The sequence below is a fragment of the Poecilia formosa genome, unplaced genomic scaffold (assembly GCF_000485575.1).
Source record: "Poecilia formosa unplaced genomic scaffold, Poecilia_formosa-5.1.2 Scaffold234, whole genome shotgun sequence".
Classification (NCBI taxonomy): domain Eukaryota; kingdom Metazoa; phylum Chordata; class Actinopteri; order Cyprinodontiformes; family Poeciliidae; genus Poecilia; species Poecilia formosa.
Window position 1 is genome coordinate 546,543 of NW_006800173.1, and position 25,228 is coordinate 571,770.

At 36.6% G+C, this 25,228-nt stretch overlaps 1 protein-coding gene and 1 non-coding gene across 2 annotated transcripts; both read left to right on the top strand.

Annotated features, from left to right (window-relative positions):
- Nucleotides 1-228: 228 nt before the first annotated feature.
- LOC103149700 (CD151 antigen-like) lies at nt 229-22,102 on the top strand. The gene is made up of 8 exons (XM_007568981.2): nt 229-413; nt 3,922-4,006; nt 6,390-6,581; nt 16,239-16,313; nt 19,000-19,107; nt 20,403-20,561; nt 20,741-20,827; nt 20,913-22,102. The coding sequence occupies exons 2-8, from the start codon at nt 3,923-3,925 to the stop codon at nt 20,970-20,972; spliced, it is 765 nt and encodes a 254-aa protein (XP_007569043.1). The 5' UTR covers nt 229-413; nt 3,922; the 3' UTR covers nt 20,973-22,102.
- trnav-uac (transfer RNA valine (anticodon UAC)) lies at nt 11,047-11,119 on the top strand. Its single transcript has one exon. It is a non-coding gene; the product is annotated as a tRNA-Val (tRNA).
- Nucleotides 22,103-25,228: the final 3,126 nt, after the last annotated feature.

Below are 25,228 nucleotides of genomic sequence, written 5' to 3' on the forward strand. Positions count from 1 at the left end.
CAGAATTCTGACATGTTTTTCTCAGAATTCCAACACATTTTAGAATTCTGATTCTGACTCTTATCTTTGAATTTTTAACCAATTATAACTTTTTGAATCCTTTTAAGTGTTTTTTTTTTTATATATATATAGCCGATTAGTCCGAATCCTCTGCGGTGTGGAAGACTTTTCTGCCACGCCTGATGAATCTATTCTTCGCCTCAGGACATGAAATCCAAGAAACAAGGTGGCACAGGGAGGAGTCTCCTAAAGCAGCTCCAGCCTCTTTTTCTGAGCCTAGCACAGATTTTTTTTCCTCCTTTTAGTCTCCTCTCAGTGAAGCTTCTTTCAGCTAAACGTGGAATGAACAAAGGCGACGTTTAGTAATATATTAATCATATTCATCTCGTTGTAGAAGACAGAAGAAATAGCAGGTGAGTGAAAACAGGAAGTAGTATGTGGTCAACGTTAGCCCAGACTGCGGGTTAGTTAGTAAACACTACAGACGGAACTGCTGTCGACCTTGGTTTAGTCATAGACATAATATGGGTTTAGTTGCTGAAACGTTCCGCAGGTTAACACAAAAACTGTGTCTTCATTAGTTTTTACGAGACTGTTAAAAGTGGCCTGAGTTGATTAAAAACAAACCATTTTCCCTGCGAGTTATGTCAGCCCATTCAGCATTAGCGCTAGCTTGCACAAAGCTTGGCTTTAATAGTACAGAAAACTGTTTTTGTTTTCTGGAATATGATCATTTTGCCAGCATTTTGGTGGAGACATTTGATATATTGGCTTTAATCAAAAATTTAAAATGTTGATCATAAGCCCAGAAACTTCAGGAAAGTTGTACTTTGTGTTCCATTCCAGTGGTTTTCCAGGTTTGTGTATGACTCATTGGAGCCATATTTAAACTTACTGCTATTTGATCTGTGGTTTCATTTATGCCTAATGTTTCCATTTATGGTTTATTTGCATTTTGGAAGAATACACCATGCTTGGTATATCAATGTTTAACATATGACCTGGGTAGAAAATGATCACTTTGAGTAGAAGAACCGTGTTATTAACACATCAACCCCGTTTTATTTATCCGACTGACACTCGTTAAAATATGACTAGATCAGCCAATATCTTATTGGCTGAATATTGTACTTAGGTTGCAATGCATGCACGATATGCTACTAACATATTCGCCCTTAGTGCACTACTCTTCATGTATGTTTTTAGAAGAAAAACTCCAAAAGAGGTGAGAAAAATATTATGGCAGATTTAAGCAACTTATTGCAGTTACCCGTTTTTCCTGATGTTGCAAAGCCTGGAGTAATGTCTCTTGGCAGTTTGAAAAACATCCAAAAGTTATCAAGCAAGCTCAAATTTGAACATCAAAATAGGTTGATTGACTTTGCTACAATAAAAAATTGCATTAAAAAAAACCTCGGAATACATCTTTATAATGATTATCTTTTTTTTTTCTTGCTGAAATTTTACTTTATTTAAAGTAGTTCTGGCTTTCATTATGCTATGGCATGGATACGATATGCAAACAGATTAGTTTTTCCTTTTAAAGTTGTGACTGTTATTTTTCTCTCTCTAAATCTAAATCTTTCTTTCCTTTTAACATTTATTCAGCGATGATCTGGTGACGTCATGGTATACGGTAAATTGAGTGCATATTGGTGAAAGCAAAGTCTAATCATGCATAAAATGCAGTCCACAATTCATAAAACTTTTTAGTTTATCCATAGTATGCCTTGATGACAGAAAGAGGCTAATGTATCTAAAAAAACAACATAAAATAACTGGTTTTGAGGCTAAATCAATGAAATACAAGTGCTACTTTTAAATACTACTTTAAAATCCTGATTATTTTGTTAGACATAATATCCTTGCGTGACTTTTTTATATAAACTATATTTTAAAATTTTTGATTTAATATTATTCACTAAGTAATCAGACAGTATCTCAACTGGAAATTATATGTGATGATTAATGACTTAATTTTTAATATATGTTCCCAATCAGACATTCAGTTTTGTTTTTCTTTCTTTTAAGATATAAACAAATGGTTCAAAGTCATATATTTTGATTTTATATGTAACTGTAGCAAATCACAGTTGAAGCTGAAAACCAACAAATAATCCCAGTGTCAGATTAATTCTCTAAAAGTGACAGTGGAGGTAAAATAATTGGATTGAAAGGATTACTAAATTTATGATGTGTCCTGTCTAATTTGTTTAGCTTCTCTTGTGCAAGTGCACAATGGATGGTTGGCATTGTTTAAAACACTGTAAATCTTCAAATAAATCCTAAGAGCTGAAATTACGGTGCTGTTTCAGCTCTGTCAAAGAGACAGGCAGCACTGGCTTTAACAGAGACATTTCTTGCCTAATGCTTATCTGAGTAATGAAGAAAATGCCTAATTAGATCCACAAGCCATCCAGATTCATTTGAAAGAAAAGCTCACAGGCATTCAAACAGATATCTTTATTCAGCAGTTTTCGTGTTGTGCACTGGAAAGAAAAAGACAGCGTTGGCAGTTACGTCTTGTTTGAATTTAATTAACAGGAGCACACTAAAAGGCCCCAGTGTAACAGATGGAGAGCAGCCACACTCCGTCACTCTGTCATATGCATGGCCACATAGAAACAGACTGCATTGTAAATGTGGGGGTGGGGAAAGGAGAAGAGAGAGTCAGGATGAGACAATGAAGTGGAGAAGGAGGCACCACGAGTTTGGGCTTGACTGGAAAGTTATCCAAGAAAACTGTGGGTTTAAAAAAGCTAGATGTGAAGAGCACAGTTACCAGAAAGGCAGCTTTAGTCATTGCAGAGTGTATTATTCATTACTCACTCCTCAAACCTTAGCTTGTAGGGTAACTGTGATGAGACGACTCTCTAATTAGATTATTGTTAATGTGTTTTTAAAATGGATACAACCAGACTGGTTATATTTCAAAACATGGGATTCATTTATTTCTATAACCTCTTTATGGCTGAAAGTAGTGCTGGACAAGAAAACAACCTCAATAATTTAGTGAGCAATAGAAAACATCAATAACAATGATTAAAATTAGGTTTTAAAATTTAGTAAGGCACATAAAGCGTGTGGTCCAGCAAGCAGCACATGAGGTCACCATTATTTTTACAAAATGGAGAAGAGATTAGAAGTTATAAAAGAGATTAAAGAGATTATTTATAGTATTTTCTGAGCATGTTTGCCCCTTTTAAACATCAAATTACTAGTTTAGAAAGTTCCATTGGCAATCCATAAAGTCCTGCAATTCTTAGGAAATTTAGATTATAACAGTTTTTTAAACTCTTGAAATAGTATCTTAGAGACTGAATTGTTAATTTAAGAACATAAAAATTAGAGAAGCTGTTCAACATTAGAAGAAAACAATGTTTTTGGTTTACTTTTTGTTAATTTTTGTCACTAAAAGAGTAGATGTCCAACACCTGAGAAGTGGGTGATTATTCATTAATTCCAGTCCGTTCCAACCTTTAGCTCTTGCTCACCTCTTAGTCATGGAGCTGTCTGCATTCAGATGTAATAACTCAACTCACTGACTCTGCCCACACTTCTAAAGTAATTCTGACTTCTCCACAGTCAAATTTAACATTGTAACAATTCTTTTAGTAAAAGTTGTTCACAGTGACTGTGAAGTTAGTTTTACTTGGTATTGTGTACCAGCTGTGGAGCTGCAAATAAATCCAATTTATGGGTTAATAAAAAAAACAATAAAAAACTGTTTTAGTCTTTTTATAAACATCATTGTCAAATATCATACCCTTATTGGTATGGACATGATAAGTTTGGGTGCTTTTTTTTTTTTATTGAATTTTTATTGTACATTAATAGTGGTATTTCTATTGTATGTTAAAAACAAATCACAAGTTGGCATCACAGTTTGATTATGGTTGTCTGTCTAATGTTTCTTTCCAGCATGGGGGCTTATGAGGAGAAGAAGGAAGCATGTGGAACTGTCTGCTTGAAATATCTCCTGTTTACTTTCAACTTTCTCTTTTGGGTAAGTTTCCATTTGGGTACGCTGAGTTGTCACAGACGATTTGGTAGTAATGTCTCTACAAATATGCACTTGTGGTAAAAATACATTTGACTGAAAAATTTTTTGCTGAGCTGCTACAAATTGCTGGATTTGGAGTGGACAAGAAATTAGATGATCAAAATAGTTATTGTTTAAAACCTAAAGTTGTTTGGTTTAATCTCACTGCTGATAGTTTAGACATCTAACAGATTTTTAGCTGTTTTTGTTTCAATATTTACTGCCAACTTTAGATAGCCTGACCAGATTGATCTGGATTTTAGAAGAAAAAATATATATATAATAATGTCAACAAGCAGATTTTCTTTTTTTAAACTTTGACATTAAAACAACTTTTGACATTTACCAAAAGGGAAAGACAAAATAGCAGAATTCACATTTGTTTGCACAATGTGGTTTAAATGTAGAGATGCAATCAGCATAATGAACATGTCTTACTGATTGTAACTCATTCTGAGTTTGAATTAACACTTTCCACTCTGTGATAATGAATCAATTCTCTCTATTGAAAATAATGGTGTAAATTACGTGTAGTTACACGAGCAAAGATGTCATAACATTGTTTTACTAAATCAAAACTGAACACTCATGTCTTCTTCATTTATATTCAGAAAACACATGACCTTAAAATTCAGGTAGATCTTTTTACATTTCTCAAGAACAGTTGCATTTGATTTTTGAGAATTAGTGAATTTACTACATTTTCATGTGTATTTACAGGGTTCTTATATAATCCAGAAATGTATGGAAATTATCTGTTGTTAAATATGTAGTAATTATGCCTGAAATATGGATAAAAAAAATACATCTGATTCTGGACATTTAGTACTTCTAAAATGTAAAAACATTTTTAGTACACGACTCAAACAAGAAACTTGCTTTTAAATTGAAGAAAAACAGAAATAGAAACAGGTTAGACACCTTTTTATCAACTAAACCCAAAATTAAAGTCTTAAACATTACAGCTCACAAACTAGAGTTTGTGTGAACATTACCCTAAAATTGACAGAGCAATGTGAAAAGTTAAGTCTGAAACTATAAAGTATGCACATTGTGTGGAACAGGTGTGCATGCAGACACTGAACAGAAAATATAAGCTTGCTTCATTCAGTTACTAGTTGTAAGTGATATTACTCATTGTGGGTACCTGTGAGTTTCTAGCATGTTTTCTCTTATCCAACATGAAATTCAGACGTTCCTCTCACTGCCACTGGGTGTCCTCAATGTGTGAGTTTCAAATATTTGTGGATATGATCTAACTAATAATCCAATTGTTTGGTTTTTAACTCAGAGTTTTTTAAAACTCTGTTAAAAAAACAGGGTAACCCTCTTCTACCTTATTATTTTAAAGCTTAAACCTGATTCTCTTTAATTCTAACGTTATAAGGCATATCTTACTCATGCTTCTCAGCTTTTTCAGTTCTTGCGTATGATTTTTTTCCCCAGCCATGAATCAATGAATCAGTGTTAATTAAGATTGATGTGACTCTTTATTCTCTCTTCTTAATTGTGACATGTACATTTGCTGTCAAGATCTTCCTATTTTAATTTGTATTTGATTAGTTTGTCTTGTTTCATGCTCAAAAACATGTAAGCCATATCATTGCTTTTAGAGTTGTGAATACTTTCAAGGCCACAGTTAAAGTGTGTCTTTTTTTGAGAATAATTTTCTTCATGCCAATGTTTTGTCCTTTGTTTCTGGGAAGGAAATGTTTTTCACATAGTTGAAAATCCCTTGTTGCCCTTTCAGATTTGTGTCCAGCTCGGTTCACTCTTTCAAATACAGAGCAGAATTTTTATGAAAATAATCACAGATTTTTTTTTTTACCTGAGCATCAGTGTGAATGTTTTACTGCTACCTTCAACTCAAAATTTAAAAGGCACTAAAACAAAACTTATGAAATTATCCTAAACTGACTCAAATGCAGCATGTGTTTTAATCCAATGAAAAGTTATTAACGAATGGAGAACTTAAGGATACCAGTCCACTTACTTCATTTTAAGTACCTAACGGAATGAAGCACAGGTAAATGAGAAAACCTGGATTGCTTTGTACTTTCTGTTAATGAAACATGACTGCTGCACATATCTATCAGTTTGTTCCATTCTGTTATTTCAGAAAAGAAAATTCAAGTTCTTCTCTATAGTTATTCTTTAGATTAACACATTTTGTGCTAATCCCTGTTTTTGTCCTTTAGATTCTCATTTAGACAATGTGGAAATTGAAAAAGTTTCCTCTCAATTATTACAGTTTTTACTGCTTTCTGGACCAGAGCGTGAGTTGTTTTGCTTTTACGCTCTGTCCACTGAAAGAAACCTGAATCCATCCTGTGCCTTTTTCTCCTAGCTGGCAGGAGGAGTTGTGATGGCAGTGGGTGTTTGGACCTTGGTGGAAAAGAGCAACTACATAAGCCTCCTCCCCTCCAAAACCTACGCTGCCTCCGCCTACATACTGGTCCTGGCTGGAGCCATTGTCATGGTAACAGGCGTGCTGGGCTGCTGTGCCACTTTCAAGGAGCAGAGGAAACTGCTGGGAGTGGTAAGAGATCACACCAAGGTAGAAAGATAATGGAAGCTGCACGCAACTTCAGTGCTGTGAAAATATTACAATGTGTGAAACAGAAGTTGCTTCTGATGTTCAGCGTCAACAAAATGAAATCAGAAAATACAAATGTGTTTTTTCTGCCACTAAGCACAACTGTGGAAGCTGAGTTTGTAATATTGTGGAGCGATTCTTTTTTTTTTCTTTCTTTTTTTTTTCTTGGCATGTGAAAAGATTTTCCCTTACTGTCAGTAAGCCAAAAAGTATTAAGCAAGTATTAAAACCACAGTTCTATGTTTCCAGTACTTGCATGCTATGAGATCCCGGCTAATATATTTCTCTTGAGACAAAACAGACACTTGAACTTGGAACATAGACACAGCACAGAGTCTTCCAGTAAAACCACCTGCAAAACACTGTCAAAACAGTTTTCTCATACAGACATTTAACTCTTGTGACTGTGTTCAGAGAGTGACATGAGGGGACAACATGGTTAGAACCATTGCCTTGCAACAAGAAGGTTCTATGCTGCTTCTGCATAGAATTTGCATTTTGATCGAGAGCTCATTCATGTACGGTTTCCTTCCCACAATCAAAACACATGACTGTTAGTTGAATTAGGTTCTCTGTATTTCCCTTAGGTATGAGTAGGTGTGTGCATTGTTGTTTGTACTTCATCTCTCTCCATTGCACTGTGATGGAAGCTTTTTACTTTTGAATCGTGATCAGTTTGAAATTCTTGCTAATAGACATGACCATATTTGGCCTTACTTGACTTACAGTCTGACTTGTGACCATTCAGTTGTAAGCACAAAAGTCCCATCTTTTTCTGATCATTGAACATACCTTAGTGCTGTCAGGACCTGCTAACCACAATGTGATGGAACTTCTCTGACCTCTGAGAAGAGGTCTAGTCTCGTCTTGTCCCATCCTTATCATTGTAGTTCAGGGACTTTCACCGCTGCTCTCTGGCAACAGCCGCAGATTCCCCCACTTATCTTCCCTTTGATGTTGTCCATCCAGTTGTCTTTCTTTTCCCTTAAACCTCTCCTGTCTGTTCTGTACTAGAGGATGTGGGTGCAGAGGTTCTGGGCCTTGGACCAAAGCAGTGCAACTTCCACCTTTTGACAATTGCCATAAAACCCTGCTTAGCTAGAATTGTAAGCCAAAATAAATGTTTGTAGAAAAGATTTAAATAGAACAAGTATTGGAGTGTCTCTGCTTTTTAAAGGTAGGCTGTTTCAGAGCTCAGGGTCCGCTACAGAAAGGACTTAGTCACCTCTGGTTTTTAGTTTGGATCTGAGGGTATCTGAGAGTAATTGACCAGTGGATCTAAGAGCCATTGGTCTCTTCTTGAGAGGGAAGACGATCAGATAAGCAGTGTGGTGCCAAGCTGTTAAGACTTGCAGGTTAACAGTAAAATATCAAACTGAATTCTGTAAGAAATAGGAAGCCAGTGCAAGGATAATGTAAATGCACATTTTGCTTTCAGACAGGAAGCAAGCTGCTGCATTGTGTACAGACTGCAGACACATTAGCAATGCCTGATAAACACAAACATACAAGGAGTTGCAGTGATTCAAGCAAGATGTAAGAAATGCATGTGTTAATTCTTCAAGAGGGATCTAGTCCTTAGTTTTATTTTGTTTAAACAAACAAAATTAATTATTCACTATGATAAATCATACAGTTTTAATTAGGTGTGAGCTACTAGTCAATTTATGGTTACATTTTCATTTTCTTTCCTCATTTGTTCCTGCAAACTTCTCAGTGTTTCTGTGGAATTGGAATAAAGTACTTAAAACTTGATATACTTACTGCTCTTAGTTTCAATCTATGTATAGCAACCTAAAAAAATCCACATTAAGTTAATCAATTAGATTTTTAACTCAGTAATTTATTCGCATGAGACCTCTTCTTTTCCAGTGTGATTTCAATGCTTGATGCATTCTGAAGAGTTGAGATTACAGCGATGAATCAGCATGAACGAATATACTTGTCGGCAAGGAGAGATGGTATCTGGATTGTTAATAGAGGTTGAAAATAAGGACAGGAAGGAGGGGGAGAGTGGAAAGGTAATTGTTTTTTGTGTGGGTATGTGGGGGTTCACACCTGTTTCTTGCTGAGAGCACACATGCACTGATTGGCACCTCTGTTGTGTAACCTGAAGGTCACAAGAGCTGATGTCTTCAAAACGATTCCCTCCACGGCTTCACTGCAGTATTTTGCTGCTTTAAGGCCTAAATAGACCAGCTGCTGTTTCCTTTGGTTAAAGGACTTTTAGGGAGGATATGGATGATGTTTACGCTACATAGAGGTCAGGAGAACAAAGATCTAAAGAGCAAAATGCCAAGGGCCAGGCAAGGGAGGTGTGGTGAGTTTCTCCAAACACTCACCTTGATTGTATTTATATTTGAAAGAATCAGAACAGGGAGAATAACGGCATGCAGTATTCGGCGTGTCTTCTTACGTTTAAGAATTTAAATTGAGTTTAATTCTTAGTGGCTAGATTCAGCAGTGGAAGAGCAAATTCATTCAGTTTCTCGTATTTTTTATTCTCGTTTACACTAAATGAGATTTTTGCAGAACATAGGATGTCAGCTTTGATTGTGCTAGTTTTCACTTTTTTCTTTTTTTAAGGAATAATTAGCTTAAGCTCAATTTGTCAAATTCCATGGACTGTGAGAGACTACCGTATTTTCCGCACTATAAGGCGCACCTAAAAACCTTAAATTTCCTCAAAAGCCGACAGTGCGCCTTAGAACCCGGTGCGCCTTATACATGGACCAATATTGAGCCACAACAGGTCTAGCAACTACGGTAAGGAGCCACCGACCCGTAGAAGAAGAAGCGCGCGGTGCATGCTGGGATAGTTGTCAGAATGCTGGTTTGTTAATAAAGTTTGACTGACCTATCTACCTACCGACCTGATAATCAGGTCGTCTGCAGGTCATTTAGCACCACGTTCTCCATGAACATGCTGTGTGCGAACGGAGAAGGGTGACCATCGTCCGGTCACGCCCTCTCCTCGCCGACCGGAGTCGGACTGTTTTGTTGACATTCCTTGAAGTGCAGTTCCAACTAGTGCACATGTGTCAAACTCAAGGCCCGCGGGCCACATGTGGCCCGCCCAGCATTTTATAGGCTGATGATTGACTTAAAATAGATTTTGAGCACGAATTGACTACAAACTACATCTCCCACAATGCATTCTGATTACCAGCCAATATTACGGCTTCTCGCCACTAGAGAGCAGCAGAGTCACCTCAAGCTGCTTGTTGATTTTCCCAGCGAATAAAACAGACATCTGCAGGTCGCGCTAGACTTTTTTTGTTATCCGTTATCTTGACCGACATTAAAAAAAAAAAAAATTGGTCATGTACTATTTTTATCTGTGAAATTACAATCACATTAACATTGGCTATTTAGTCACATTTTATGCGGTTTAGTTAATATTCACTGTGAATCCAGATCCCATCACACCATTATACATTTTGTACTGTAAATTTTATTTTAGGAACCATTTTTATTTGTAAGTATTGATTTTATTTTTGAACCTTTAAGTGTTGATTTTATTTTTGAACCCTTATTTATTTTGAAGTGTTGATTTTGTTTCTGAACCCTTATTTATTTGGAAGTGTTGGTTTTATTTTTGAACCATTTTTTTATTTGGAAGTGTTGATTTTATTTTTGAACCATTTTTATTGTAAAGTGTTGATTTTATTTTTGAACCATTTTTTATTTCTGAACCCTTATTTATTTGGAAGTGTTGATTGTCTGAAAGACCTTAGACATGAATTGCCCCATACAAGGTTTGAACCGACGACCTCAGCATTACCAGCACGGTGCTCTAACCTGCTGAGCTAACTCACCTACCTTACAAACTGTTGAGTTTCCATGGATTTAAGAAGAACTGACATGATCTTACCACAATGAAGATTTGATAAAACTGCTTATATTCTAATGATTTTCAAAACAACATACATAATATTTTATTTTGATATTATAGTGTTGATATTATTTTTGAACCATTTTTAATTTTCAAGTGTTGATTGTATTTCAGAGATATTTTTTATTTTAATGTGTTAATTTTATTTTTGAACCATTTTTAATTTTCAAGTGTTGATTGTATTTCAGAGATATTTTTTATTTTGATGTGTTAATTTTATTTTTGAACCATTTTTTATTTGTAAGTATTGATTTTATTTTTTAGCCATTTAGCCAAGTCTCTGTAGAACCATTTTTCTCTGCTAATGACATCTTCAATACAATTTTTGATCCCAGGCTCAGTTTATGGACTGTAATGTTAAATTAGGCACAAGCATAAGTCTGACGGTTTGTTCACCAAGTTACTGTGCTCTCTGAGAGGATCTGTAAGTATTTGACATTGTTCCATGCCCATCGTTGGCATTAGTCTCTAACAACATTTGGATTATCTACCAGGACAGTGTAAAGAGCATGAGTTTCTGTAGTGTAGTGGTTATCACATTTGCTTTACATGCAAAAGGTCTCTGGTTCAAAACCAGACAGAAACAGATTTAATATGTTATTTTCATCACAGGTGTTTACTAAAGGTCAACAAGGGTTCTGTGGTGTCATGGTCTGTACTCTGAATCCAGGCATCTGAGTGCAAGCCTCAGTTGACATTTTAATGCGTTGTCTCACATCATCAACTTTGGAACCTCAAACTGAAACAAAATAGAGAAGTTCAGTTCCTGTAGTGTAGTGGTTATCACATTTGCTTTACATGCAAAAGGTCTCTGGTTCGAAACCAGACAGAAACGGTTTTTGTAGGTTATGCATCTCTTGGGGTGCAGTGAGACAACAAGAGTCTTCCTCTTCCGTGATGGTTCATTTGCCAGTCAACTTCACTGTAGGCTTCTTTGATATCGAAGCTACTTTATTTCAATTACCAATTGGCAGTTCTATGGCGTAATGCACATGTGTCAAACTCAAGGTCATCTTTGCATAAAGTCTATAATGTCTGCCCACGTGACTTGTTTTTATCATTTGTTTTCTTACCTTTAAACACTGATTTAAATATTGTAATTTTTAAACTGAGCAGTAATTTTACATCCATGGAAACTCAAATGTAATATTTAAAACTTCAATACATAAAATCAATTATTTAACAATATGAAGTGGTGTTTAATGTATTTTTAACATTGTATTTTTATACATTTATGCTAGGGGTGCCCAAGTCTAGTTTTCCAGAGCTACCATCTGCAGCTTTAGATGGTTCCTTCTCTAACACACCTGGACCATTTACTCATTATAAGCCTCTGCAGACCTGAATGAGGGAAGTCAACCTTTTGTCTGGGGTTTGTTTTAGCAGGGATGCACTCCTGATTTGTACCGTCAATGTGGCCCGTTGAGGGTGGCCAATATGCTGAAGTGGCCCTCGGTGAAATTGAGTTTGACACCAATGATCTAGTGGATGCATAACATAACTCCAGCCTCTACTGTAGCGTCTAATCCGGTGCGCCTTATAGTGCGGAAAATACGGTAGTACTTTTTCTTTATAGTTCTTGAATAGAAATTAGACCTGGCTCAAACCTTACTGGCAAGTAAATGCTTTCAAAAAATTCAGTACATCTCGTTTTTTTCTGTTTGCTCTCTTGTATACTTTTGTTTTAACGTTTTTAATGTTTTGTCAAAAAATGTTTCCCTTGAATAAAAGAGACAAATTTAACATAATAGCAATAAGACATAAATTAGCTTATCAAAACATATTTGAAACATCTAGCGATCTTTTGCAGATTGCTAACTTAGTTCTCTACCAAATCTAACAAGCAAAAAAATGTATTCTGTTCTGTTTTACAATCTTTTTCTCAACATCCACGCCTTCTTTGCCATTTTTCCTTATCTAAATGTATTTGTTGTCTCCCTTTGCTTTTTATTGAATGTTTTTATCTCGAGCAGCAGGCTGGGTGCAGAAGCAAAGGTTAAAGAGATTGCTGCTTTGGACTTCATTTCGGTCAGAGCTGCTGTTCAGAAACCTGATGAGCCTTTCGAGACTAATATGTTCACTGGTCATGAGCAACAAATGAAAGCCTTTATTGAGTCAGCCAGGGTCTTTGAACAATCGCCTAACCTTAGATGCATCATGCCCAGATCATCTCTTGTGATGATGTATTATAATAAATGCATAGGTTTAAATACACTAGATCTAAGAAACCTGAACAGGATAGTGGCTGAAGCAGAGTCTTGGTTTGAAATCTCTGAACACATTCTGCTTGTGCCTGTGCTCCTTGATGCATAGTGAGGAGTGGAGATGAAAGTCATGAATCACAGAGAAGGAATGAAGTTGTCAGGTGGGAGACGGCCAGAGATGGAGTTAATCAAGGTGTTGTTTTGTATGTTTGTGCGACTTTAGTCAGGTATAAAAGAGGCAAATTTGTGAAATAAAGTGTTCTCTTAAAATCTTAAAAGCATTAGCATTTTGAAGTTGTTAGTGTTTCTTCATTCAAAATGTTTTATTTATGAAATTCAGATTCCAATAAAAGCACAGCTGCCATTGACTATTTGTATCCTCCGGGAAATCTGAGTGATCATAATGGATGAATAATTTACAACATTTTCTTAATCTTGACATATTTTTAATCTTTCAGACTTAAAAAAATGGGGTTTACTGTTATTGCTAGACCCCTCAATAAAATCTCATCCATAATTATATTTGTAAAATGTAATTATTGACTCACTTGTACCTGGTATAAATATGTAGTTCCAAAAATAACCACATTTCATGTCTGTTCTGATTTATGCCTCTGTAATCTTCAAACTTTTAGCCAAAGTACTTTATTGATGTTGCACAAAAGGTAGGAAGTTTCAACTAAATTAATTTAAATTTGATCAAAAAGTGAATTGAAGTTAACAAAAAATAAACAATTAAGATACCAAGAATTATTTTTTTTTAATACACAAATGTTGTGTTATCATATTAATGTACATATAACTTGACAGATATCCAGCAGACAGACATTGACACCCTGTGCATGTAGTGTAAGCTACAAAAGGTCATTGCTAAATATGGTAACTGTTCAGGGAGCTGTATGCAAGCATATATGGAACATTGAGTGGAAGGAAAAAGTGTGGTAGATAAAAGTGCACAACAACCAGGATAACCACAGCCTCTTTTCTATCAGCTGAGCCTAAATAGTCAAATTCAACATTGATATATTTGCTGTCTTCAAAGAAAATATTTTTTTTCAGACATACAGCTGTTGCACATTGCAGAGCTGTGGGAATCAAAACTTCAAACAGGATTTTTGCCATGAGCTGCACTGTGTCCTTATGTATACAGGGAGAAGAATAGTGACTCATATGTAAAGTGACAGTCTGTGAGAGAAAATGGGCCTGAAATCATGAGAGGCCCTTTTAAGTCTCTGCACTCAGTCATTCAGTCTCTACAGCCGACTGCAGGTTGAATATCACACCCTGCACATCTACTGCAGCCTGTGGAAGACAGAGTAGTTTTTCTTAGGGAAAATATAGACACATTACCTTACTTTGTTGTGTACTTGCACTTTAATTATAATAATAAAAACCTCCATCTTACTACTAAAATTCTGAAACTATATGGGAAAACTCCTAAGGTTAAAATAACCAGACACAAAATACATGCTTTTAAGCATATAAGTAAATGTATAGATAAATAAAATATTAAGTGAATAAAAAGCTATTCTTGGAATTTAAAATGTTACGATTATATGTTATTTTCACATTCTGCGATGAATCATTACGATAACCTAACTCTTGGTGAAATGTTAGAGTAACTTCACACTAACACTCAGAAATCCTGTGTTAAAGGCCTTGTTTTTCTAGTAATGTCCCAATCAACCATTTTCAAAATTATTACATTGAATGTTTGTATTTTGTTGAACTTCTAAACGTTTCCCTTCTTCAGCATTCACAGAGCTGTTCAAAGATTTAATCTGGCTGAGCCATCAAAGTTGGAGACTAAGTCCGCCACGAAGCTGAATTTCTCTCTGTGATCGAGGCAGACAAAGGGAAATTCAGGCCAAGCTCTTGGTCAGATAATATCGCTTCTTGTCTCCTATTCTGAAGAGGGACGGGCTGCTTTTTCATTTGGCAAGAAATGACAAAGCCTCCCGCTCCCTCCATTTTCCACAGTTCACGAATCAGATGTTGGTAATAAACTCTGAACAACAAACCTCTCTGAATAAGCAGAGATTGTAACTGTGATAAATTGAAGGTTTGCAGCTCTTTAGCTATTGCATTGAGTCAAACTGATGACAATTCAAATCGTCTGAAAAGGAAGGGGGTTATTTTTAGAATTTGGTTTTTTATTGTCTGTTATCAGGCTTTATTTGTAGCACAGTTGTACATGTAATATGTACAATCATATTTTCATGTGTTTTTGGGTTTTTTTTTAACTTGTATGCCTACTGAACTTGCCTCATTTCTTCATTTTAACACCCCACAATTTTACCCTGCATCACTTTCATTGCAACATTCCCAAGCAAATGCCTTTCCTCTAGAAACGCATCCACAAACAGCAAGAAATTAGAAATAGGTATTGGTTAATATGTGCCCATTTTACTTTAGGATCACCTCATATTAACACTGATGTGTGTGCAGTAACTATATTACTTTTGTATGCAGTCCTAAATGCAGAGTAATGCCAAATTGCTGTTCCTTATAGCTTTCCTTAGCAGCTGAGTTTAGGAGGTATAGAGAGAGACACTTGAGTCCACGCTTCTCTTGTGTACAATGTGGGTTTCGAGGAGGTGAAACACACATTGCACACAATAGACTGTACAGTATATCCTTTAATAGGTTCAGTTTTCAGTCTGACAGTTCACACAATCACACACAGATCACCAAGCACTGGCTAGAGCTCAGTGAACTGTTAGAAAAACACTTTGTATTCTCCAATAGTCATGAGTCAGTTATGCAAAGGATTTTACAAAGTTACAATTAAAAAACTAAAACTGCCATAACCTTTTATAAAACTGCTCTTTGGGTTTCAAGTAACTTTATTTTGTCGAATCCCTCCATTGTGGTCTGCTTGATGAAGATTGGAGCAGAGAGATTGGCTGAATCCTCTGTTGCTGTCAAAATTGTTTTAATTGCTAATGTTACAGAATCAGCAAGGTTTTGGAAACTTTTCTCTGTTTCCTTGTGTTTTTTCTGGCAGATTATATTGGCAGAATGTGTGCCTGTTTCATTTCCCCCATGTTTGTTAAGGCATTTTCATCTGCACAACCTGAAATAACATATCTGGGTATCCTATCCTCTGTTTGGAATACAAAATAAAGGCTATTGTAACTGTTTTCAGTATATCTGCTAGTATTACTAAACAATATTAGTGCAGATTTGGGACGCTTTTTTGGTTGTTAAAATCTCGTACCATTGACCAATGTCTAACAGTAGTATTTCTAACTCTAGACGAAAAGAATGCCGCCAAACTTCTTTGTTACTACAGTTTTGCTACTTTCGTAGCAGTGCTGCAGCTTAAGTAAGGATAACACAACGGTTTTGTAATAGAAAAACTATTTGAGATAAATCAAGGGAAGCAGGATTAGACACAGCCACTGAGCTGTCACATGCAATTTATTAGTAAGTTGTCTCTTCATCTCATTACTGTCCAATAACTGTGTGTTTCTTCTCCTCTGTTCTTTCTGTACTCAGTACTTTGTGCTGCTTCTATGTATCTTCCTGTTGGAGATCCTGGCTGGTGTCCTGGCCTACATCTATTATCAGCAGGTAAGCCATATTTACAAATAGAATGAATATAAAATCAACTACTTGCATTCTGAAAATTGGTGTGCAAAAAGCACTAGATATTCAGATGAATATCTCAATACAGTACAATTTTGAATCAAACCTTATGAAATCTACACTGCAGCTGTAAGTGGGTGCGACTGTACGAAACAAAAAGTGATCATCTGGCTTCAGATGAGTTTAAGGTGTGTAGCAGTACAAAGTGTGCTACTATAAAATCAATAGAGCATGCTGGCAGTGTTTTGTGGCTCCTAATCCAAGCACGCAGTCAAAAGCCTTGTAACAGAACGTAGACAACTGTTTCTTTTCCCACATGGCTTGTGCTCTGCTGTAATCCTAAACGCAACAAAACCAGCATGATAAATGAGATTGCTGGAAGGAAACATGGGACAGCCCATTAAAAATATGAATATCTGACTGCCCATATTATTTGTGGTACATTTAGTCCAAACGGAATGAAAAGCGCCTCCAGTAGTACACACATCAAGGCAGAATGCTTTGCCAGCGCTTTATGAGACCATTTGTTGAGTTTGAACTTTTCTCACCTATATTAGCAACACGTTTAGGCTTTGTTTCCACACCATTAATGTAGAAATATTTGGTTTATCTCATTTTAGCTAATTTAAAATCCAAGCTGAACCTCACATCCATCTCAGTGTATTATCTTCCCTTCGCTGTTAACAGGAGCAAATTAGATGCATTTTCTCCTGTGTTGGCAATGTTGACTTGACATTACTCTTTCTCTAGAGCTAAAGTTGGATTACTGGAAGCTCAGCAACTGGAGAGTCTTGAAGTGTACTGCAATCAGTGTGGCTACTACAATTATTAAAAATATCCAGTTTATCAGCAGCTTGCAAACATTATTGGTTCATTTCTTTCCCTTACTCTGGATTGAAACAATATTCATGGTTTTAGGAGCTAATTTCTCTCGGATAGCTGACAGCCAGTTTTCCCATTACATGGCCTAGTTTCCTTTATTTCATACCTGACTCCAGCAGAAGGTAGCCTAAGGAAATGGGCTTCTTTAGGTGAGTTACAATTAAAGAAAAAAAAAAAAGTGAGGAATTTCTTTAGTTTTTTTCTTTTCTTTTTTTATCAGGACAAACTTTTCTTAACAGCAGTATGATGGAATTTTAGGGTAAGGCGAAGAAAAAGTAAAACTCTGGGATTCAAAGACAGCATAGGATCATGGATGCTGCAGACCTTCTTGCTGGGTTAGTTCTGATATGACGAGAGCCTGTAGAGACTCAAACTTGGCTCTTTTTGTTTTTGCCGTTTTTTCAGCTTGAAAGGTCTTAAGAGTGAATTTGCTGGTTGCCTTTTACTCAGATGACTTGATTTTATGGTACACCTGTGACTGACTCTTTAACTATAAAGTCCAGGCATTAAGTTGGCAAATGCAGTGCGATATTTACTGGCTATTCCATAGGTCAGGTAATTACAATTACACTGTAATAACAGATGAGATGAAAAGGAAGTGAGGAAACTCTGGATTTATTTATCTTGTGACATAGATACTGCATGATTTTATACCATTGTGCAGTTGTATCTACATTCATTTCTTTAGGGATCATTGCTGATGTCTTTCTACCTTGGCATTGTGTTGATAAAAACCTGAGTGTTCATGCTGTGTTGCATTTCCCTCAGAACAGGATTTGACATCACAACTGAGCCATTGCTCTACCAGTCAACAGTCTTGTTAAATAAACATGTTTCCACCACAGCTTACTGCTGTTGATGCGAGAAGCGGCCATGTTGAAACACAAAGTTGGACTTACAGATTGTAACTGGTCATAGTCAGAATCACTCCCACTTTCCGAGTGGGCGGTCCAACGTCGAGGGACATTCCTATTATTTTTCCAACTACCAAGTTGGAGTTTCCGAGCTCCAACTACAAATGAAACGCACCATCAGCGAAGCAAAGTTTTAAGACATCTGCTTTTATGGAGGAACTCGCCTGTGTTTGATTAACTACACCTGTCTTGTTCTTTCCCTCTTAAAGTTTCAGGATGAGGGAAACTCCTTATTTATTTGATAGATATTCCATAGAAAACATTTAAGCTTAAAATAATCTGGGGAGCTGCAGCTGTTTGGTAGCATTAGCAATGCTGTGCTTGCTGTGCCATACTGTCTCTGGATGTTTTCACTTCACTCTGTTTCCCAAACTGTCAACAGGTATTATGGAAATCTTAACACCCTCATTTCACTTTCCTATCTTCCCTTCCATCCTCTCCTTTTTTGTCATCAGCTCTCTGTCTATTGTCTCTCTCTCTGGGTCTTCCATTCATCTTTTCATCATTCATTCCCTTGATATCCCCTTTATGCTTTGATTTCCAGTGGTTCCCCAGCTGGCTTGTTGCCATAGAAACTGAGCCCCACAGACCTCCTGCTCCTCCAGTGAGCATTTTTCTGCCACTGCTTAAGGAATAGAGAGAAATAAAGACTTTATTTTCCTTTACACTGGCTTTACTGACTGCAGAACTGCCATCTGTGGCATGTATTGATACAATAGAGGTTTCATCCCCAGTGTTACTTGTGTGCTATATTTAGTAAACTTGGCGGTTGCAGCTAATTCATCACTTACGTTCATGCTTTGTGCTCAGACGCCTATTGTAATTGTACTGGGCAGCTACAACATTTATATGTGGCTGTCTGTTTGGATTAACAGCTGAATGACGAGCTAAAGCAGAACCTGAAGGCCACTATGATCAACAAGTACAGACAGAGCGATGAAAACGAGCACATCACTAAGGCTGTTGACGAGCTGCAGCAAGAGGTAAGTAGATGGATGAATGCACAGATGGGCATTTCTACAAATATTACAGCATTAAAGTTGCCATAATTTTTTGGCAAAACCTGAAAATATATAAAGCTCTATGTATGTGATACTTTTTGGTTAGGTTTGCCTGTGTGTCACCAAAATTTGCATATAATTTTTGATTGGACTGCATTTTGCTCACCTATCATTCCATCATGCTAGAGATTTTTATGATTGGTTGAGTCAAAACAAATCTAATTGTTCTCTTTATGTCTTCAACTAATCCTGAATGACTTTTCCACTCTTTGTGGAGGCATTCTACCCCTAGCTATGCCATTTGTCACCAGGAAAGAATAAATCTCTGATGAAGATGGAACTGATTAGTTTATATCACATTGTGTGTTTTTCAAACCCTTTGTGGTCTTGTGGATTATTTTACTTCCAATCTTCTTTGTATCCTTAGGGCTGGAAAAATAAACAACTGGACTTTTGTCCTTGTATACGTTGATATTTTATGTTTTGCCTCTGATGTTCTGGATTATTAAAACTATAAACCAAAAGTTTTTGTTTTTGTTTTTTTTTAATTGACACTCCAGTATAGCTAAAGTGCCTTGTAAAATAATGCTTTTGCAAGACAAAATATGCTTGTTTTTTTATGATTTGTGAGAACGTCTGAAAAGTGTGGCATGCTCACTCTAACCAATACTTCTTGCAATTAGTTTCAGTTGTATTTGCAGCTGCAAGTCTTTTGTCCAAAGTGTCTATAAGGTTTTTACATCTACAGACAGACTTTATCAGTCTGTTCTTTGCAAAATTTTCTCAGATTAGATGGAGAAGTTGTTACGGGTCTGTTCTTTCAGATTAACAGAGCCGTTAATCTGAAGTTATCCTGTGCCAATGACATATTTTGCTGGATGATAAATTGTTCCAGATAACATCTTTGTTAATGAGACTATTTTCAAGTAATCTATTGATGATGACATTTATCAAGTTTGTCTTCTCAAAGGGAAAATGAAAATAAGTTTTAATTTTGTTAACAGTTAACACCAGAAGATATTTTAAATATCCAAAATAAAATGGAACAACCAAAAAACCTTATAAAACCAATCTAGTCTTTGTACACTGTACATGTTTGCTGTTTCTCTTACATGCAATGGCTTTATGCTCATCACTCTTCCACAAAGGCAGGATTTGTTAACTTTTTGACAAAAAAGTTGCTTTTTTTCAGATCTCCTTGACTGTGACAGTTTTAAATCTTTTGGTTTGATTAAATTTCCTAATTCAAGTTGCATAACTTCCTTCTTCTTCATCAGTTCAAGTGCTGTGGGAGCAACAACTCAACTGACTGGGTGGAGAGCGAGTGGATCCGCAGTGCAGATTCAAAGGGCCGGAAGGTCCCTGACAGCTGCTGTAAGACTGAAATTTACTTGTGCGGTCAAAGGGATCACCCCTCCAACATCTACAAGGTGGAGGTGAGAACATGTTGCGCGCTGAGGGCGATTCGGCTGTCTTTCTGTCCTGAAATTTCAGCATAGACTGTATGTGCGGCAGAACTGTACTGCATATATAGGATTTGTTTGAAGTGAGACTTCAACAATACTCTCACATGTACTGATGTAACCTGAAGCCACTGTTTGTTTTTTTCATTTAGGGCGGTTGCATCAGCAAACTGGAGAAATTCATCCTGGAACATCTGAAGATTATTGGAGCTGTCGGCATTGGGATTGCTTGTGTACAGGTGAGTGTGTATATATTTCTTCAACTTAAGGAGGTATTCAGTAAACATAATAACCTATGTTATCTTCCTTCCCTCTGGTCTGCAGATTATTGGAATGGTGTTTACATGCTGCCTATACCGAAGTCTGAAGGCAGAGCCATACTAAAAGAGTGTGGGTGAAGGAGGCAGCCTTATTAGCCATGTACTATACTCAAACAGCTTGTAGGTTCTTTCTTTATTTTTTACACTGGAGAATTAAAAAAAAAATGCAAGGGATCTAATTGCACATCAGAGAATCTCATTTTAGGAAACAAAGGGTGGAGAAACACTACAAACCTTTTTTTATGCAATTAGTGCACTCAGGTTGCAATCTCAGCCTTGTCTTCAAAATCACAGCATGGGGAGGAAGAGCCTCTGAAAGGAGCCAATGGGAATTTTAACACAGATTGTTTAAATTAGTTAGGAATAGCCTCCTAGAGACTTAGGCAATGTTGTTTTCTGCCACACTGATTCCCTTAAAGTACTTTTGATACACATGGGAAGGCTGGTATGCAGAAGAGTGGCGTAAAGGTCAGTAGAGTAAAACTGGTACTTTGTAGAAAGTATTATTCCTGAATCTCAACAGCTTCTTTATGTCAGTATCATGGGCTATAATACGCTCAAATATTTAAATCTGACAACATTTTGTGTCAGTAGTAATGCAAATGTCATGCATTTCAGAGTCTTGATTAGAGTGGCCTTTTAAATATTTAACATTATTGCAAATCATTTGAGGATTTCACATTTTGCTTTTACTCCCTGAAGTGTCTTTATAATAAAAATATGTTTTTAATCAACTTTATTGCATGTTATTTGAGCACTGCTGGATTAGTTGGTATCCCTCACAGCTCATGTGCTTTTGGACTGTTTGAATGTTTAAAAGCTAAGTTAAAATAAATTATGTTATGATGCATGCAAGAATAACGTTGCTTGTAATAAAGGACCTAATGTTTTTGATTTCTGCCTCTTTTTATATAACTATGCCAAAGTTATAAACAGCAAAATTAAGCCAACTGAATCACATGGTACTGATGTTTTCTTCTTGATTTTATTTCTTAAATTAATGTTTTGCTTACTTTTTTTATTTTTATTTTTACAGCTTGACTAGCATTTTGTATTTAACACACCTGTAGGAAATTATTTCCACACATTTGGTAGTGATCATTTAATGTGTGCCTTAAGCGTAGCACTGAATTAACCTACTGTATTTCTGTTTCGATTGTATGATGTTCTTTGAATAAACACTGAACCATGCTATTATTTGTTTTTGTGTGTGCTTTCCCAATCAAATCTGTGCTGCAAAAAACTTAAGAGTAGAGCTGTCACTGGGCAACAAACTTAAAGAAACATGCAGACGTATAATGGAATGGTTTAGATCAATCCAAGTGAAAACTCTCGACCTACGATGTCTGAATACAAATGGAAATATTTTGACAACCGTATATCCTCTCCCATCTATTAAAGCTGGGGTATGTAATTTTTTTATTTAAAAAAATGTTTTTTTCATGTTTATTAAAACTATGTTGTAACAGTATGACATGAGATGGATAATCTGTTGAAAAAAATCAAGCTCTGTCTTCTCCCAGGGCAAGCAACAGAAATAAGGGTCTTAGCGCTGGCAATCAAGCTTATGTACGCGGTACTTACACATATAATCAGACACTCCTTACTCTGATTGATGCATTTCTTCAGATGGCAATAGCATTGGGAGGAGGTAGAGGGGCTTGATTTTTTTTTCAGATAATCTGTTTCATACTATCACAATATAGTGACACACAAATATGTATTTTTTTTTTTATAAAAGTGACATACTCCAGCTGATAGTGCTACTTTGTTAGTTTGCAACATAAGCTACATTGAGTTTTAAGGTTGTAACGTAGTAGCTCTTCAGAGTTAGTTTAATTGACCATAAGCTCTCACAACTCAGTTTACAGACCACGTTGAACCAAAAATTACATTATTTGCACACAATAAAACAAAACCATGTGGCCGTAAGCACTGGACCTTACACAATTGGCACCAGCTTACAGGTACATTAGTGTATTAACTAAAAGGCAATTCCCTAATGTTACAGCTCGGTGTTGTTCTGATGGTGAGCCACATTCCCGACAGCTGCTCAGGAAGTGTATAATGGACTCTGATGAGAGTTCCTCTGTTGTCGGGTACAAGGCCAACTTGTTTTGAGTCAAGGTGACTGTGCATCAGTGTCGTTATAACGAACCAGCTGCAGTTACTGAGTGCAAACACAGTGGGGCAGCACTCTCCAGGCTTTCACTACCACAAACAGCACATTGATTAAAACAGGCAGTTAGTGTGTGTGAAAAACACCCAGAGGTTGTTGAGGATTACTGCCTTCTTCGCTCAATTACTCAGCTCTGTATCCTAAAAATCACAGCAAAAAGTAACATGTAGGATGTACTAAGGAAAATGTAAAAATCTTAAATAGATGATGTGGTTTGCAGTCAAAAACAACACCCATAATGAATTGTACTTGCATTTTAAACCTTGTATTTGTATCTGAGATGTAAAGAGAGAAATTCAGATTGTCAGCTCATTGGTCAGTACTCCTAATTTCCGCTGAGATGGGTAACAATCTAAATACAGCTGTTTTCCAGTTAGTGTGCCTGACAGTGTTACCACATTTCCCCGTCTGTGTACCAGCAACACGTGTTGAATAAAACCCACAGGAATCAGTGGTCACACTACCCTTGAAGGTGCTCTTACAGCGCTCTTTGTAAAAGCTGAGTCATCCTGGGCAGATTGAGCAAATTATTTATTTTCCCCTGCTGTCTTTCATGAGGGAGATTCTTTCAGCTTTTATAGTTTTCATTCAGTGTAAGTAGCTGAACACGTGGCGGTTTGTACAGGGAACCTTTCCAAGGATCAGACATCTGTGGAATGCAAGTCATCCGTCTTGCTCCTGACACAGTCATTGCTTTTCCTTGTTCCCTGAATCTGACTGAAGATACAAGGCAGAAATGATGACGACCCTTTCACCAAACAGTGTGTCCTGAACAAATGCGTCCTACGAAAGGAAAGATATAATAAATCTTCCTCTGGTTCTGCAGGAGAGCAGACGTCTTCGCCCGTTATGCTTGCATACAGTGACAGCCTGCATACAGACTCACACAAGGGGTATGCTAATAATCCCAGTGCATGACATTTTCAAAAATATCTCCTCCACTTCTCTCTGAGCAGCTGTCCATTCAGTGCATGTCATCTGCTGCTTCTTGGTTGTGTTCAGTAGGAAGGGATGCTATTTTCGGTATGCGCAGGGCCTCATAGACCCTTTACCTTCCACCTTTTACCTGGGAGGTGATGTGAGGAGCAAGCTGGGATCTGTAATGCAGTTTGCTTGCAGCTGGTGACAAGAGGATGAACATGCAGGCATTCGTTTCCAGGGTTACCCAGGAGCTGTGGACCCCAGTGGTATAGAGACTGTCTAATCTTATGTTGCACTAAAAGCTTTATAATTTTCTGCTTAAAATTTAACCTCTGGGGTAACGAATTAATTTTCTTTTCTATTTTACTTAATTTCACTGTATTTTGAATATGTTAAACTATAACTGGCATATTTACTAACCCTCTGAAGACCAATGGGCCTTATGGGGGCCAAGCCTGGTCCTAATACGGTAAACCTCCTTGTTTAGCGCTTGGGGTTGGGTTTAGAGGTAAAGTGTGAATTGAGTTATGGTTAAGGCTAGGATTAAGAATAAACTAGTAATGGTTAAGTTTAGGTATAAATGCAATTACTAAGATAAATGGAAGTCAATACAAAGTCCTATGAGTTATGAGTTAGGTTTAGGACTACGGTATGAATTAAGTTTAACTTTGTTTTAGGGTTAGGGATGTACTGGTAACGCAATGTCCCTGTGACGATGGAAAGGCATACTGTGTGTGTGTGCATGTGTGCGTAGGTAGCAAATGGAAACGTGGGTCTGTAGATGGCAGCAGCACTCTGGACCAATATGTCTCAATAAAAAAAATAAAAAAAAGTGTGTTTTTTCCTGGCTTTCAAAAGCTGCCAACTGCAATTGAAATTAATGTGAAATTGAGGAATAATGTACACAATAAGTTGGAAGAGTAGAAGGACATATTCACTGTTTGTGGTACACTTGTTGTGTACTAGTGAGACTCTAAAGCCAGATATTGTTTCTCAACATTTTTCTTCAAGCTTTTCATATTAAAAATCAAAAAGATGCACAGAGGTTAACAAAAAATTCATCAACTTCTAATTTATTCATATCGCCGCAGTATGAGTTCCAAACAACCTCTTGCTTGCTTGATTATTTTCAATCACTTTGACTCAGTTAGTACAAGTGTTACAAAGTGCTGACTCAAGTTATTTAGGGTGAGAGAAAGGAGGGGGCTGGTTATGTAAGT

What these genes read in the sequence shown, in the direction of transcription:
- LOC103149700 (XM_007568981.2), top strand. Translation starts at nt 3,923, where the DNA reads ATGGGGGCTTATGAGGAGAAGAAGGAAGCATGTGGAACTGTCTGCTTG. An exon ending in CCAACATCTACAAGGTGGAG is followed by an intron (nt 20,562 to 20,740) that starts GTGAGAACATGT and finishes TTTTTCATTTAG; the next exon opens with GGCGGTTGCATCAGCAAACT. An exon ending in TTGGGATTGCTTGTGTACAG is followed by an intron (nt 20,828 to 20,912) that starts GTGAGTGTGTAT and finishes TCTGGTCTGCAG; the next exon opens with ATTATTGGAATGGTGTTTAC.